Below are 14254 nucleotides of genomic sequence, written 5' to 3' on the forward strand. Positions count from 1 at the left end.
AGGAATGCTGCCAAAAGGGAATGTTTTAATATTGGCTCAGGGAAACAGGACCTCCTTCTGCTCTCGTTTCCACTGTGGAAACAAGAACAGAATTTGACCCTTTGCATGAAATACATTTTCCTGCCATACAGTTTCACACTATTCCTCTCAGGGACCTGGGTGTGCTCCCAAAGGTGATATAAGCAAGGTGTGTTGGCTTGTCTCAGGCCAATTTTGATGGCCTCTGGCCAACTTCCATCCCTTCCATAAGGGCACAGTTGTTACTGCCTTCCACTAAAGGGCCCCTGAGGTGGCATTTACAGCCTGAAGAACCATTTGGGTTTACAGGAGCTTGCAGCAGTCACTAGCATGTCTAATAGCTAAACCCAGGAAATGCAGTGAAAGCCACTGTCTGGAGAACAAAATCTGCCCTGCCCTTGCTGCATGTGCCTGTTTCCACAGCACCAGGGCAAGGGAATGATGAGGACAGTTTAGTCAGGTCAGAAGAGGAGCTCAGAGGAGAGTAACTGAAGCAAGATGATGTCCTTCTCTTTGAGAATGGATATCTCATTTAGAAGCATGAAACAAAGCTTATCATCTTCAGTGCTAAATGCTTCAATCTTCTGGCTTGAGCTTAAATGCCAGCTACCATATTTCCCATGGGAGACAAAATTACAGTGCTGAGTAGTTTAAGAACATGTAAGAATATTCTAAGTGTAATTGCAGAATAGGATTCCTCTTTGTCCCCCAGAAGCCTCCTGGCCAGCCTCAATGCTGTAAGCACGAAGCTTTGTGTGCAAGATACTCAGTTTGAAATTGTACCAACCTGGAATTTCAGTTCAGAATCCCAGTGCCAAATCCCAGGGTATGAACCTGAATTTTCAAAAAGTTCAAGGGCATTTCAGTTTCATATTTGTATTTCACAAAGCAAGAAGCATTGGACAACAGTACTAATCTCTAAAGATGTCCCATGAGTGCTATCTCCAATGGCATACACCTGCTTTCAAGAGCCAACCCTCAATAAAAGTCTTATTTCTCTTAATGAACAATCTAGGGTTGTGAACTGCCTTAAATGCAGGTGGGTTTTGACTTCCCTCTTCCCTTTGCCTAGGTTCCTTTTGATGATGGGAGTTCTGTTCTGTTGTGGAGCTGGTTTCTTTATCCGAAGACGGATGTACCCTCCTCCACTAGTAGAAGAACCTGCTTTTAACGTGTCTTACACCAGACAACCAGTCAACACTTCATCAGGTCAGAGATGGCTCAATAAACAAGTTTCACAATTTTCTTACGTTTGCCAGGTCATTTAAAAAGAGTGGGTTTGGGGTTTTGTTTGTTTGGCTTTTGGAAACTGGGAGATTTGGACAAGGGTTTGCACTGCACCAAACCATGCAGCCACCTCCTGGGATGAGTGAAGTCCTCTGCCTTTCAAACAGCATACTTCACCTGGAGTGTACTAAAGTGATTTTGAAACCCAGGATGACAGTGCCCTTCTGATGTGGTTCTTAATACCTTTACAGCTGTGTGTCCATCCATGGAAGGAGACTAGCAAGTTCTCACTTTGCAGCATAGACAAAATAATAGGTATAAAAAACTAACAGTAACACAAAGAAAGAGTTTTCCACATACAGCTAATAATATCTGGCAGAGGTGAAGGAAAGCCTAACATTGTTCTTCCATGATTTGGCTATCTTGCAGTTCTTCTCTTTTTTATTTGCCTTCTGTGCTCTGAGCTATAGTTATTCTGCAGCAGAGTGGTCCCTCTCCTCTTGTTAGTCTGATTGCTGTTTCTCTGGTCAGTAATGGCTGTGAGCATCAGGAGGATCTACCTTGTGATGGCTCCTCTGGCAATACTGCTTTCTAAGTTTATTTCTTCCTCTCTGGCTGTCAGACAGTCCCAGTTGGGATAATCCTGCAAAATAAGACTCACCTGTAAGCAGAAGCTGTTGGTGCCTTATGAGTGCGTTTTTAATCTAGCCATGTGCTCAGGTGGCCAAGAAGCCAGTGGCACCCTGGCTTCTGGGTGTGGCACCTGGCTGTGACCAGCAGAAGTAGAGAGGTGCTTGTCCCCCTGTACTCAGCACTGGTGAGGCCACAGCTGCAGTGTTGTGTCCAGTTTTGGGCACCTCAATTCAAGAGAGATCTCGAGGTCCTGGAGCAAGTACAGAGGAGGGCAGCAAAGCTGGTGAAGGGCCTAGAGAATCAATCTTGTGAAGAAGGCTTGAAGGAGCTGGGAATGTTTAGCTTGAGGAAGAGGAGACTGAGGGGAGACCTCATCAGTCTCTACAACTACCTGAAAGGTCACTGTAGAGAGGTCGGTGCTGGTCTCTTCTCACAGGTAACAACAAGGTGACAACAAGAAGGAAGGGCTTCAAGCTGCAGCAGGGGAGGTTTAGACTGGACATCAGGATTTTTTTTTTCACAGAAAGAGTGGTTAGACACTGGAATAAGCTTCCCAGGGAGGTGGTGGAGTCACCATCCCTGGATGTGTTTAAGGGTCGTTTGGATGTGGTATTGGTGGATCTGGTTTAGGGAAGAACTTTGTAGAGTAGGGATGATGATTGGACTTGGTGATCCCAAGGGTCTTTTCCAACCTGAATGGTTCTATGATTCTGTCTCTAGTTGGAAGACCATCTACAGTGCTGGGTTTTTACCTGAGCACACACACTTTGGTGCTTGTTTTGTCCTTGCCTAACAAGGCCAAACTGAGATGTTTTTAACCACTCTTCAGATTGCATAAACCAGTGCTAATTTGTGCCAGTCAAAGTACACACACAAACACACACAGAGGAAGGCACACTTGGTACACTGACAGTTTTCCTCCTGGCTGTCATCTTATTTTATGGTGTATTAGTGCTGAAGTCAGAGGACAGTAATCTTTTTTGACAACTTTTTTTTGAAATGGCAGTTTGTTTTTGTCTCATACCTCCTTGAAAGTAGAAATACGGCTGAATATTTTGTAATGAGGAGGATCTCTCTGAAAATTTGGTGCCTCAAACATCTTGATTAAAAATTGTCTTCTGGACCATTGCATTTCTCTGCATCAAGACAGCCTCCTTAGGAAAATGCCCTTTGGTTAGCTGTGACTATCAGCACTGTGCAGTTGGGCTCTCCCTGCTGTCATGCCCATCACTGCACACCTGCATGTCATGTGCAGGCTGTGGAAATGCTCTTTGTTGCATCCTTAAGTATGTTCTCCTAGGCACACATTTCCCCCCTCTCTCTCACAGGTTTAAATGGATAAAAAAATATTACAGGCACACGCTGACACTTGATTTATTCTCTTTTTGTTTGAATCCTAAGGGTTTTTTCTTAGGCCTTCCATTCTGCATCTGTTTTTCTCCTTGACTGAACAAGCATTTCCAGAGAGACTATTTTTCAACAGTGGAAGGTTGGGGGGAGCCAAACTAATTAAACTGGTTATTTTTAAGCCTGAAAAATTACCTCAGGATGATGTGAATAGGTCATGTCTTTGGCTGGATTGGGAAATACCAGGTTTAGTTTTAGAGCATATTTTTATTTTTTCATGACATTTCATGGAACACAAGTTGTGGCTAGACAGAAAATAAGCACAAGCCCTTTGGTGACCTGCTCATGCTACCTGCTTCCAGACTGTCAGTGTTACTTAAAAGCTTTGGGCTCTGAGCTTACTCCACCAATTTATTTTTTTTATTATTTTTTTTTTCACTTTCTACTATTCCAGGAATATTCAACACCGAAAGCAATGAGAATTAGTAGTCAACCAAGTTCTAATTTTCCTTTAGCTCCTCTTCCAGGCCTTGTAGCAATAGCCAGGTCACTGTTGAGGCAGAGCCCTTGGAACATGGCTCCTTGCCAGCATCTTCTGCCATCCCAGCAGCAGCCTGGAAGTAGGAGTGCTTTTTCTGTGAGCCAAACGGGGAAAATGGATTGAACACCTCACCTACAAGCAGTAGTTTGCAGACCTGGTGATATCTTTCACTTCAGCCCTGGCCTACACAGCCCCAAACTGTCAGTTCAGGTGCTAGAAATCTGAGTTGGGATCCTTCGTGGACAAATACTTACTGAGCTCATCCCACGAGGAAGTTGATATTCAGAGGTTGGTTTCTGCTGGGTTAAATGAACTGAAAAAATGCCTCCAAAGATTCGTGTCCATATTTGCCCCCCACCCCAACTTGGTAATAATAGATGGAAGTTTTAATGACAGCAGTTACTTTCCTGAAGATCAAGGTGCAGCAGGCTACCTCAGCCTCTCCCATTTCCCCATGCAGATGGAAACTACAGAAATGCAGAGCAGAATTTATCTTGGAAACAAAAATCCTTTAAGAAAAATGCTACAGAAAAAGGTATTAGCCCAAACTTTGGAGAGGTAGGACTTGGCTCCTGTTCCCAGATTGGATCTCCTGCAGCTGTATGCTGATGCCACCCATGGAAGCAGACCAAGGGCTCCTTGTTGCCACAGCAAAGGAAGAGAGGCTGCAGAACAGTCCTCTTTGCTCAGACAGGCAAAAGGAAAAATTGTGGTGGTGTATAAAAAACAAAACAAAACAAACAAACAAATCCAAACTGTGTTAGGAAGGAAATATCTGCATTCCTGACCTGTTTTCCATCCTCTTTGGTCCTGAGCATCCAAAAAAAGCTCCCTAGGCAGACAGCCTGGGCTCCAGGGTAGTTTGTATCCCTGTGCCTTATGGCTTAGCCCATCTGATTTAATATTGTAAGGACATGGTTCAGTATGCAGCTCCTTCCTGAATGCTTTAAGTACTAAAGGATGGTTAAAGCTTCAAGAAGCCTGTATTCTTTCTGTGGCAATACTGAGCCCTAGTGTCACTAAGTCACGGAAAGGAATGATGGAGCAGAAAATCCCTTAGAGGCTGTGTCATTATATGAAAACCAGACTAGCACCAAAAGAAGAAAACTGGTTCTCAGACATGATTTTAAAAATTTTTTTTCAGTCTAGTTTTAAGTAGAGAGAAAGAAGAAAACTAATTTACATCTTAAGACAGAGACAGTTGGTGACTTTAATTGCTGGAATTGCATTAAGTTGTCTTCCACAGTTGGCTGCAATATCTGAGGAGGGTGACATGCTACCTTTGTAATTTCATGTGGCAACAGTCTCTGTTACTCCTCATGTGTCATGGCTAAGGAATTTTGCATTTGACAGGTGGTTTCCTTTCCGTGTCCCTGCAGGCTCCAACATAATTTCCTGAATCTAATCTTTGCGAAGCAGTCTTGTCCCATTGTGTTAGCCAGCCATAATTGGCTTCAACTTGGGTTTTTGTTTCATACAAGTTTACTCCTTAGCCATCTCATGCATAGAAGGGATATTATCTATTTGAGATGTACTCTGGCTTACAGGCAGATCCAATTCACCACAAAATAATCTGTCAAGTCCTTTTGTAAGACTTGACACCTGACTCAGGGCTACAGTGGAAACCCCTTTGTCCATCTGAGACCCCACACCTCTTGGCAGTGTTTCTTTTTGGGGGGCTGAGCAGGGCTCACAGTTTTTCCCTTTCAAATGGGAGTCGCTTGGGGCAGTGGTGCCCTTTATTTCACTAAATGCTTTATGTTGCATGCAAAATGGAAAGTTTTTTTGATAGAATCCTAAGAAACCAATGTCGTCCTGCAAGCCTGGGTTTTCTCTGGGATGGGAGAAAGGTGGCCCCTTGTCTTTGCTCTGATGAACGCTTGGAGAAGGCTTGCCCAAGTGTGCAGAGCACAGGTGCTGGAAGAGCATGACTTGATGCCCCTGCTGTTGTTGATACCTTCTCTCCTTTTCTTCCTTTCAGGGTCACAACAACCTGGAGTGCCGTATTACACAGACCCGGGTGGACCTGTGATGAATCCCATGGCTATGGCTTTCCATGTCCAGCCCAATTCCCCACAAGGAAACCCGGTTTACCCACCCCCACCTTCCTACTGCAACACACCACCTCCCCCTTACGAGCAGGTGGTGAAATCCTCCACATGAGGACTGGCTCTCTGACCTGACTGTGTGAGATGAAGGTGCCATTGCAAAATGAGCAAGATGGAGGGGGCATCTGCCCTTCTGAACACTTGCTAGTTCTCCAAGTCCTCTCTCTCTCTCTCCCTTCCCTGCACCTTTCCTCATTAAAGTTCCATGCAAAGGGGTGATTTAAATTTTTTCTTTTTTTTTTTTTTTTAGTAGAAGTGGATTTTTTTTTGTTTTCAAAATGAGAGAAGTTGTCTTTGTAATGCTTTTAATGGAAACCTATATTTAAAACCTGTATGTCTTTCTCTTTATTTATTGTTCATTTCAATCATAGGATGGTTTGCATTGTGGCAGGCTAATGAGAGGTGTTCTTTATGCAACCCCAGAGTGATGTGCACTCTAAGACCCTGTAGCAGAAGTGCCCTCATCTAGCAGAAGAGGTGGGACAATGCTTTGACTAGCAATGGTGACCACCATCCTTTTCTTTGAGAATTTTCTTGTACAATTTGCTTTTGATGCACAACAAAGATGCTGTGACTGGAGCACCAGCATTGGTCAAGTCATGGCAGGGGCTTTGCCAAGTAGTCTAGAAAAGGAGTCCTTACTTTAAATGCTGCATCTAAAAGCAAAGGATCAGGACTTGGGTGTTTCTTGACCAGCACGTGGACTCTGCTTTTGCTATCAGCATCTTGGCTCTTATTTTGCCAGCAGTGAGAATGTATGAAACAAGCATTGACTTAAATGTTGGTAGAGAGAGGAACGTGTTACAGCCTCAGAGCTACCTGTGCTTGTGCCTCTCATGTGTTTTGCTGTGAGCAGCCCCAGGATTACCAATTCACTGCCTTATGCTCGTGGCTGCCTCCCTGGGTGACCACAAGTCAACATCTTCAAATCAACACAGCACCCCTTTCTCTGGGAGAGCTCTCAGGCTGGTCCATGTCCAGCAAAAACGGGAAGCTACTGTGAGATGTGGGTGCATACTGATGGGGCCTTCTCCCTTTGTGCGTGTTCAACACCGCGTCACTAAGGAAGGACAAAAAGAAGATGCCGTCTAATGCTGAAGTACCTGCAGAAACAGCAGAGCTGAGAGTTAGGAGTTCCATATAGTTCTTTGAGTACTGAGTGACTGCAAGTCCTCACTGCCAGTACACCAACTGCTCCTCTGTCACTCCAGCCAGGGCACAGAGGTTACCCTGAGGTGGTCTGGAGTCATCTGAGAGCCGTGCTGCTAGTGCTGTTCCTGTGTGCCAGTGGCTTGTGAGAACTTCCTAGGTGGCCAGCTAGGTTTGTGAATGGGCAGAACTACTAGGAACTTGTCTCCAACAGAAAATCTGGCAAGGGTCACTGTTTCTAAAAGCTGCTGGTGGAGTTAGCAGTCATCTGGAGCTGAGTGAGCTTTTGAGAAGCTCATTACCACAGCCCTGACTTGGGTGAAATGGTAACTAAGGCTTTCCCTTGTTATGCACCATTGTAAGGGACAAAGCAAAAGACCTCAGTTTGTGCAGTGTGGGCTCAGCAGACACTTATGATACAGGAAAGTACATTTTCTGTGTTATCACTAAGTCCATCCGCCTGCACACCACAACTGTTTATATTTCCTAAATTAGTGTGCACTTGCAGTTTAAAGCTGCTGATGTCACTGAATATGGTTGTGTGCACAGGATACAATTTTTTAGAAGCAAATCCAACCTCTCTTTTTCTGTCAATAGAAATGGCAACAGACCTCATGTTACTAGATAGATGTTGTCAAGTCCTTTTATATTACAAAATGTATCTGTGAGAGCTGGTGTTTTCCTGGTTTTGAATAGAAGCCTTTTATAGTGAATTCTTAAACTGTACATTGAATTTCAACCTCTGGGGAAGCTTTCCTGAAGCCTGGCTCGTTTATTTGCTGATGTTGGTGGATGACACTATGTCTTACAACACACACACACTCCTCTGCTAGCAAATTTCCTTGGTCTCCTCTTGAAAATACACTGGCTGTGTGGGCAGCTGTATGAATTGCTTGTAAACTGTATACATGCCTTGCCCCTCATTACCTTGCTTTTGGAAGATTTTAGGGTTTATTTTTTCACTTTTTTTTTCTTTCCCCTCTTAGCTTAAAAAAGAAACAAAAAAGAAAAAGGTGTGTGTGGAGAAAGATGGTAGAAGCCCTGTTACTTTTGGCAGGGTGATACTAATAATGTGAAGGTGCTAGGAGTGGACATTGTTCATTTTGCATGGTTGGGTGAGTGGGTTGGAGGACGGATGGAGCAGAAGTAGGTCTGTCTACAGTCTTGGGGACTTGGGTTGCTCATAAAATTGTGCAGGCTTTCTTTCGAAATGCAGTTTATTAAAGTAGGATGAGATGTTGCTGCACCTCCAGCTCTCTTCGTTGCTCTTTCCTGAGCTGTATGCTTGAAGTTCTTTGTATTACCGAGTTAGGAGTGTGACCTCTTGTGTGCAGAGGAGGAGAGGCAGCAGGGCTCATGCCACCAAGAGACTTGTACTCAACAGCACTTCAGCAAACCAGATGTGAAACACAGGCTACAGGCACACTACTGGAGAGGACAGGCACTGATGTCAGGTGTGCAGTCCTGCAGGAGAAGGAAAACCTCATCTTCCACCTGGATATTACTTGGCAGTAGTTATGTCCTAGGAGCTGCCAGCTGCTGCAGCTTTGCTAATGTGGCCTTCCCTGTGGTGTGTTGCTGCTTTATCTGTTGGGATTCCTCAGTTGAATTCTCTGGGTGCTGCTGCTGTGTCCTCATTCTCTAACACAACAGAGATTCTGGTGCCTCGCTGACAAAGCAGGTTGGTGTTTCGACTGTGAAGTAAGTTTGGTGCTAGGAGCTGTGGGGGCACCAAGAGCAGGGTATGGGACTGACTTCCTACCTGCCTTTGAGATCTGGCCATCTGTATCAGGAAGTTGATTTGATATTTTGTGAGAATCAGTCTCCTAGTTCTTGCAGAGGTGTTTTGATAGGTGGATAATTTAAACACCTTGAACAGGGCTTGGGCAGAATGGAGATGCTCAAGCTGAGATACTGAGCCTGGGAGAGAGCCAGGAACATAAACTGTACCCCCTTAAGGTCCTTTCTTTGCTTGTGTGTCCTCAAAAAAGTGTCTAATGTACCTGAGAGGAGGCAGTGACTGGGGGGAAATGTGACTAGATGGGAAAGGAAACTCTTGAGGTCTCTGCTGCTGTGATGCAGGCAGAAATGGGAATGAGAAGGGGCATCAGTCTCCAGTTACGCTGCTTTGAGAGGAAAATGCACTACCAGGCATTCTTGATACACCTTGTCTATAGCTCTGATGTGGCCAGTCCTTTTAATGTCCAAGGCAGGTACAACAAGCCCTGGCTGTGCTGTGGGGGGGACCTGCCCTTTCTGTGGCTGGGCAGATGGTTTTCAGCCAGAGGTTTCACTGTCAGTCCTGTCTTCATGAAGGCCAAAGATTATTGAGGACTGGATGTGCTCTGCTCTTTCCTCCTGGAGGATCATGCAGGGAGGGAATGAGCAGGGGTCTTTGTAGATTTGTAAGGACCTCATTCTTGTGTGCAGCTTGTGCCTCCAGGCACTCTGTCATCAAATTTCTCTCTGAAGGGCTATTAAAGGCAGTGCTCCTGAGATTCTGTAGCTCTCAACAGGCCATCTCCTCATGCAGCAAACCTTCCCAACCACAGGCATGTTCCTTCTGAGCAGGTTCCAGCTCCTTGTTGTTCTACCATTGCTGGGGTGATGTAGAAGCCCCACTTTGCTTCCCTTTCTGTCAGCAGTTTCTTACCTGTAGGCAGGTCACCCGTAGGTGACCAACACACCATCCACCCTGGCTCTTGATGAAGGATCCAGCGAGTGCTGCCTGACCTCCATCCCACAAGCCACGTGTCTCCCAGCCCAGAGTGGACTAAAGCTCACCCTTCAGCCACTGGTGACAGCTCCAACTTCCTGAGGCTCACACTGAAGGCAGGCATCACTTGGGCTCAGGATACCCCCCCAGGAAAGTAACTTTCTTCCCACCAACATGCTCACTGCCTTATGTCTGCTGAGGGAAGGCTCTGTATTAATGGCTCAAGTTCATTGCAGTCTGAGGGTTCTTAAAGTTTTGCTGCTTCAGCCTTCCAGCATATATGTGGCCCCAGCACTTGCTGTCAGGCCCAGGGCAGCTGAACCACCTCTGCCAAGGTGTGGGTGAGGCAGCCCCTCAAGGCCATGCTGTCGGGCTGAGGCTGCTGAAGTACCACCATCTTTGTGTGGATTTTTAGTCTTGATTTTCCCCTCCACCTTCTCTCTGGTGTGACTCAGTATCCAGGAGAGGAGCAAAGGTCACCTGCAGCATCCTGCACTGCCTTCTGTGCCTCTCAGTAATTAGCAGGCTGACTCACCAGTTGGGCTATAAATAGGACCCAGCTTGACAAGGATGGTACCAACCCTGCCACTTCTCTTTGGGGTGGCCAGGCAGCTGTGGCTGGGTTTCATTATCACTGTGGGAAAAGATAATGTTGTGACAAGCTGTTTTGGTTTGTGTGGGGGTTGTTTTTTGGGTTTTTTTTCTTTAGAGCCCTGAGAGGGCTTACACTGCTGTGAAAAACCAACAGCTGGGAACTATGTTTTCAAACAGCATCTTCAGCCTGTGTGAAGAAGACAAGGAGGTGTTGCTCTTTCTTCCTACTTCAAAGAAACAAGCCCAGGACCCTCAGATGGATTAGTTTTTATATACATATACCCAAGAAGCCACATTTTGGCATGAGGGTCAGCCAAAAAGATCAAGTATCTTGTCAGATAGCATAGACTTTTAAAAATTATTTTTATTTTCTTATTTTTCTGGTCTAATTACTGCATCACTGCTAATTTGGTAGGTGAGAAAAATGGACCAGGATGTTTTTGCAGGCCCAGTGGCTGTGGGAGCTCTTCCCTATCCCTGGGGGGCTGAGCTGCCTTCAGGGATTTCAGTTCTGTGTCCTCTGGGACAGGGAAACTACTACAGAGACCAGACAGGGGAAGATCCAGCATAAGGCTGTTTCTATGAAGCAACTGCTAGATAATAATGCTATTTAAAAAAGGAGAGGTACAACTGGCAGCCACCATCCCGAGCTGCCACATGCTGCAAGGTGAAGTGAACAGCAGAAGGAAAAGTGTCAACTTTAGCCCTTTGACCCCAGCCCCTTAGTTATTTTTGGCTTTGTGTAGAGAAAGAAGTCACAAGACAAGTGTCTGTAGCTCCATCTATACCTATTTTTCTCCTGCTGCCTGACCCTAACTATCTAATAGCTGCAGCTGGATTTTCAGCAGCCCATTTGCAGATGTCATGGAGAAGCAGTGGTTTAAGACAGGTCTTTACTGCTCCCTGCATGCAAAATATCAGGGCTCTGCTGTTCAGAGACTGGCTTCTTGTGCCTGTGAGTCGACATAAAATCAAGGAAAACAAAGGGGAGGAAGTGAACAATTCAACCAGGAAAAAAACTGCTGCATCCCAGCTCTCTGATGGGGCAGGGCTCAGGCAGCAGGCTGCTGCCTGGCTAGTACCTGAGATGCAGCACAGATGCTTTCTCCCCTCTCCTCTACTCTATTTTGATGTTACAGAGACTTCTTTGCTAGAAGATCTTCAGGATCCTACAGCCCAGAAATAATGCTATTAATTCAAAAAAAGCAGGAGCTGCTTTCAGTGCCAGAGGGCCATGAGTGGCATGTGGGGCTTTGTGAAACAGAAATGCCACCCCTTGCTTGCAGCGTACTTGAAGTTTCCTTCTGTTAAAGCCTAGCTAGGGAAAAACATCAAGCTTTCCCAAGGCTGGAAAACAGATGGTAGGCAGCTGGACAGAGATTTCATACGTGTGCTCTTAAAAATCAGCTATACACAAGTCTGGCTTCAGCTGCAAACTGTTCAACAGGACCTATATGTGACCAGAAAGGAAAGCAACACTAGGCACTAAGCAATGCACACTAAAGATCACCTGGAGCAGCAGCAGTATCTTTAATGCTGCCAGAAGTAAAAAACAAGCCATTTGTCCACTTTCTGGCATGTGCTCCATCCTGCAGGACTGTCAGCTTGGGAGGCAGTTCAGCAGTCAGATCAGTGGGACAGATATCACCAGCGTGCTGGAAGAAGGATGGTGTACAACAGGAAAAAAACCACAAGAGAACCACACCAATTACCACCACATAGCTTGATCTTTACTAATAAAGCCAAAGAACAAAACATCAGCATTTCCCCCCCCCACTTTTTTTCTGCCCAAAGAGCATCTCCATTTTAAACACTAACTGCTTTTTGCAACAGATGGACTATAACACACGGACAAAGCAAACCAGGGAATATTAAAACATTTTTCACATTTTAGTTTGATGGGATAATGCCTTGATGAAATACATGTTTTTTCACCTTCACGCTGTATCCTTTCTAAATGGGCCACCTGGATATCACAACAGTGTGACAAACAGAAAGGAGGAGCCACAGGGAAAGTCATGTCAGGAAGATGAATCAGATGCATTGTCAGATCCTTCCTGACTTGATACATTATGGTTGTAATCTTGTCAATTCCAAGAGGATTCTATGGGGAAAGACTGTGCCAGGCCCCACCACATCAGCAGGCTGCCTACAGTACAGAATGAGCTGGTAGCTAACTTGTTCCTTATTTCAGTGGGTGTACTCACACATCTCAGAGGTCTGCTCAGTATTAAGCTGTTCTAAGTGTGTATATACCTATGTATTTTTTTTAAACCAGCAAGTTTTAATTCCCCTTAGGTTCCAGCTAGCCAAAATGACCTCCCACAGGTGCCACTCTAAGCTGAGCAGCCAAGAAGGTTTCTGTGTATATAATCACTGAATGAACCAACGTGCCTGTTGACCCTGTAAGTTCAGTGGTCAGCAGGATGCAGGCTCAGGATCTGCCAGAGGGGCTGGTGGCTTCTGTTCTGTGTTTGCAGGCAGTTCCTGCAGACCTGGCAAGCCTCCTCCCTGCTAACCCTCCCACATCCTCTGCACTCCCAGCAGAGGGGAAGGAAAAATGGTGGGATGGTGTCAAACAAGATCAGGGATGCCACCCACCTCTTCTGCTAGGATTTGTGCCGAGACTTGACCCTAGGTTAGTTTCCTCCCTGGCTTGTCTATGGGCAGGATCAGTCACCCACAGGCTAAAGAAAGAAGCAGTAGACTTTAGCATGCTTGACAGGAGGAACATCTCATTTGATACGGCCTCTACTGGTACCCTCTGTGCATTGCTTCCTGTAATCGGCTCCTCCCGTTTCTCTGATCCCTCCCCTTTCTGCCCTTCTGCTCCAGTTTGCTTCCCCCCAGCTGCTTGGCATGCAGCTTCCCTCATCCCTGTACAGATGCAGCTGGGTTTGGTGCCCCATCACCTCATCTGCTGCCCTTTGCCAGAGGGGTGGAAAAGTCCTGCTGCTGCTCCCGTCTTAGTCCTACCTGACAAACCAGATGAGCTACACTGTGACATTAAGCTGTCCCTGCACAGGCACTGCTGCTCTTGCCCAGGAGAACTGAATGTGGAGATTATTAACATGCCAACGGATCTGGCACCAGATAATATATTAAGTTCAAATAAGTCACCCACTACTGTTCAGAGATTTACGCAGGGGCAACCGTGTATCTCCCAAGCTTGACAGCAAACAGTGGCGCTCAGCAGATGGCCCACAGGTCACATACATCCCAGTGCACCTCTGAAAGGTCAAAGTCTCTGCCATCTGTCACACTGGCACCCAACAAAAGGTATCAATTAAAATAAGCACCTGGAATGACAGAGAACAAGGTGACCTGGGGGAAGGATGACAGCAGAGCTGGAGAGAGTGAGTGTGTGCTACACCTCCTTACCTTGCCCAAGCTGTGAGCCTGCTTGCTACCTGCAACACATAAGCCTGCTCTAAGTGCTCTTCTCAAACCAAAAGCCTGATCCTCAGGAGCACCTGGAGGTAGGTCTAGTATTTCACAACCCTACCACACTACAAGGGGAAGCAAAGCACTAGCAGCACAGTTAAAATGAAGGGCAAAGGGCCTTCTCTGTTTGGATTTTAAGATGAAATCAACTGTAATTACTCTAGCAACGGTTTCATATTGCTCACAAATTTTCTGCAGCCTTCACAAGCAGCTGGTGAGTCCTATCATACTATATGGGCTAAATGCAGCGGGGCTGGGAGGAGAGGGAGGGGCCCAGAACAAATCACCACCTTGTTTTGGAAGCAACAGTCATCCCAAGTCACCAGCATGAGAAACTGCCCTGCTGCCCTCCTTTACTCACTAGCATACAAGATGCTGCAGGACAGGTTTATTAAAAATCCTCTTACAGGAGAGGGGAAGCACAGTTATGCTGCTCCTGGTGGCAGCAGGAGGTTAGTATAAGTGATTACACCTTCA

The 14254-nt window shown here is 45.8% G+C and overlaps 1 protein-coding gene across 1 annotated transcript in view; it reads left to right on the plus strand.

Moving 5' to 3' along the window:
* The window catches only part of VOPP1 (vesicular, overexpressed in cancer, prosurvival protein 1), a 22380-nt gene extending 16172 nt beyond the window's left edge, over positions 1–6208 (plus strand). Inside the window, exons 3-4 of the mRNA XM_010001529.1 lie at positions 1091–1227; positions 5748–6208. Coding sequence (XP_009999831.1) covers positions 1101–1227; positions 5748–5929 — 309 coding nt within the window. The 5' untranslated portion in view covers positions 1091–1100 and the 3' untranslated portion in view covers positions 5930–6208. The remainder of the gene's footprint in view (positions 1–1090; positions 1228–5747) is intronic.
* The last annotated feature ends 8046 nt before the right edge of the window (positions 6209–14254 follow it).

Source organism: Chaetura pelagica, unplaced genomic scaffold, assembly GCF_000747805.2.
Source record: "Chaetura pelagica isolate M959 unplaced genomic scaffold, ChaPel_1.0 scaffold7, whole genome shotgun sequence".
NCBI classification, from domain to species: domain Eukaryota; kingdom Metazoa; phylum Chordata; class Aves; order Apodiformes; family Apodidae; genus Chaetura; species Chaetura pelagica.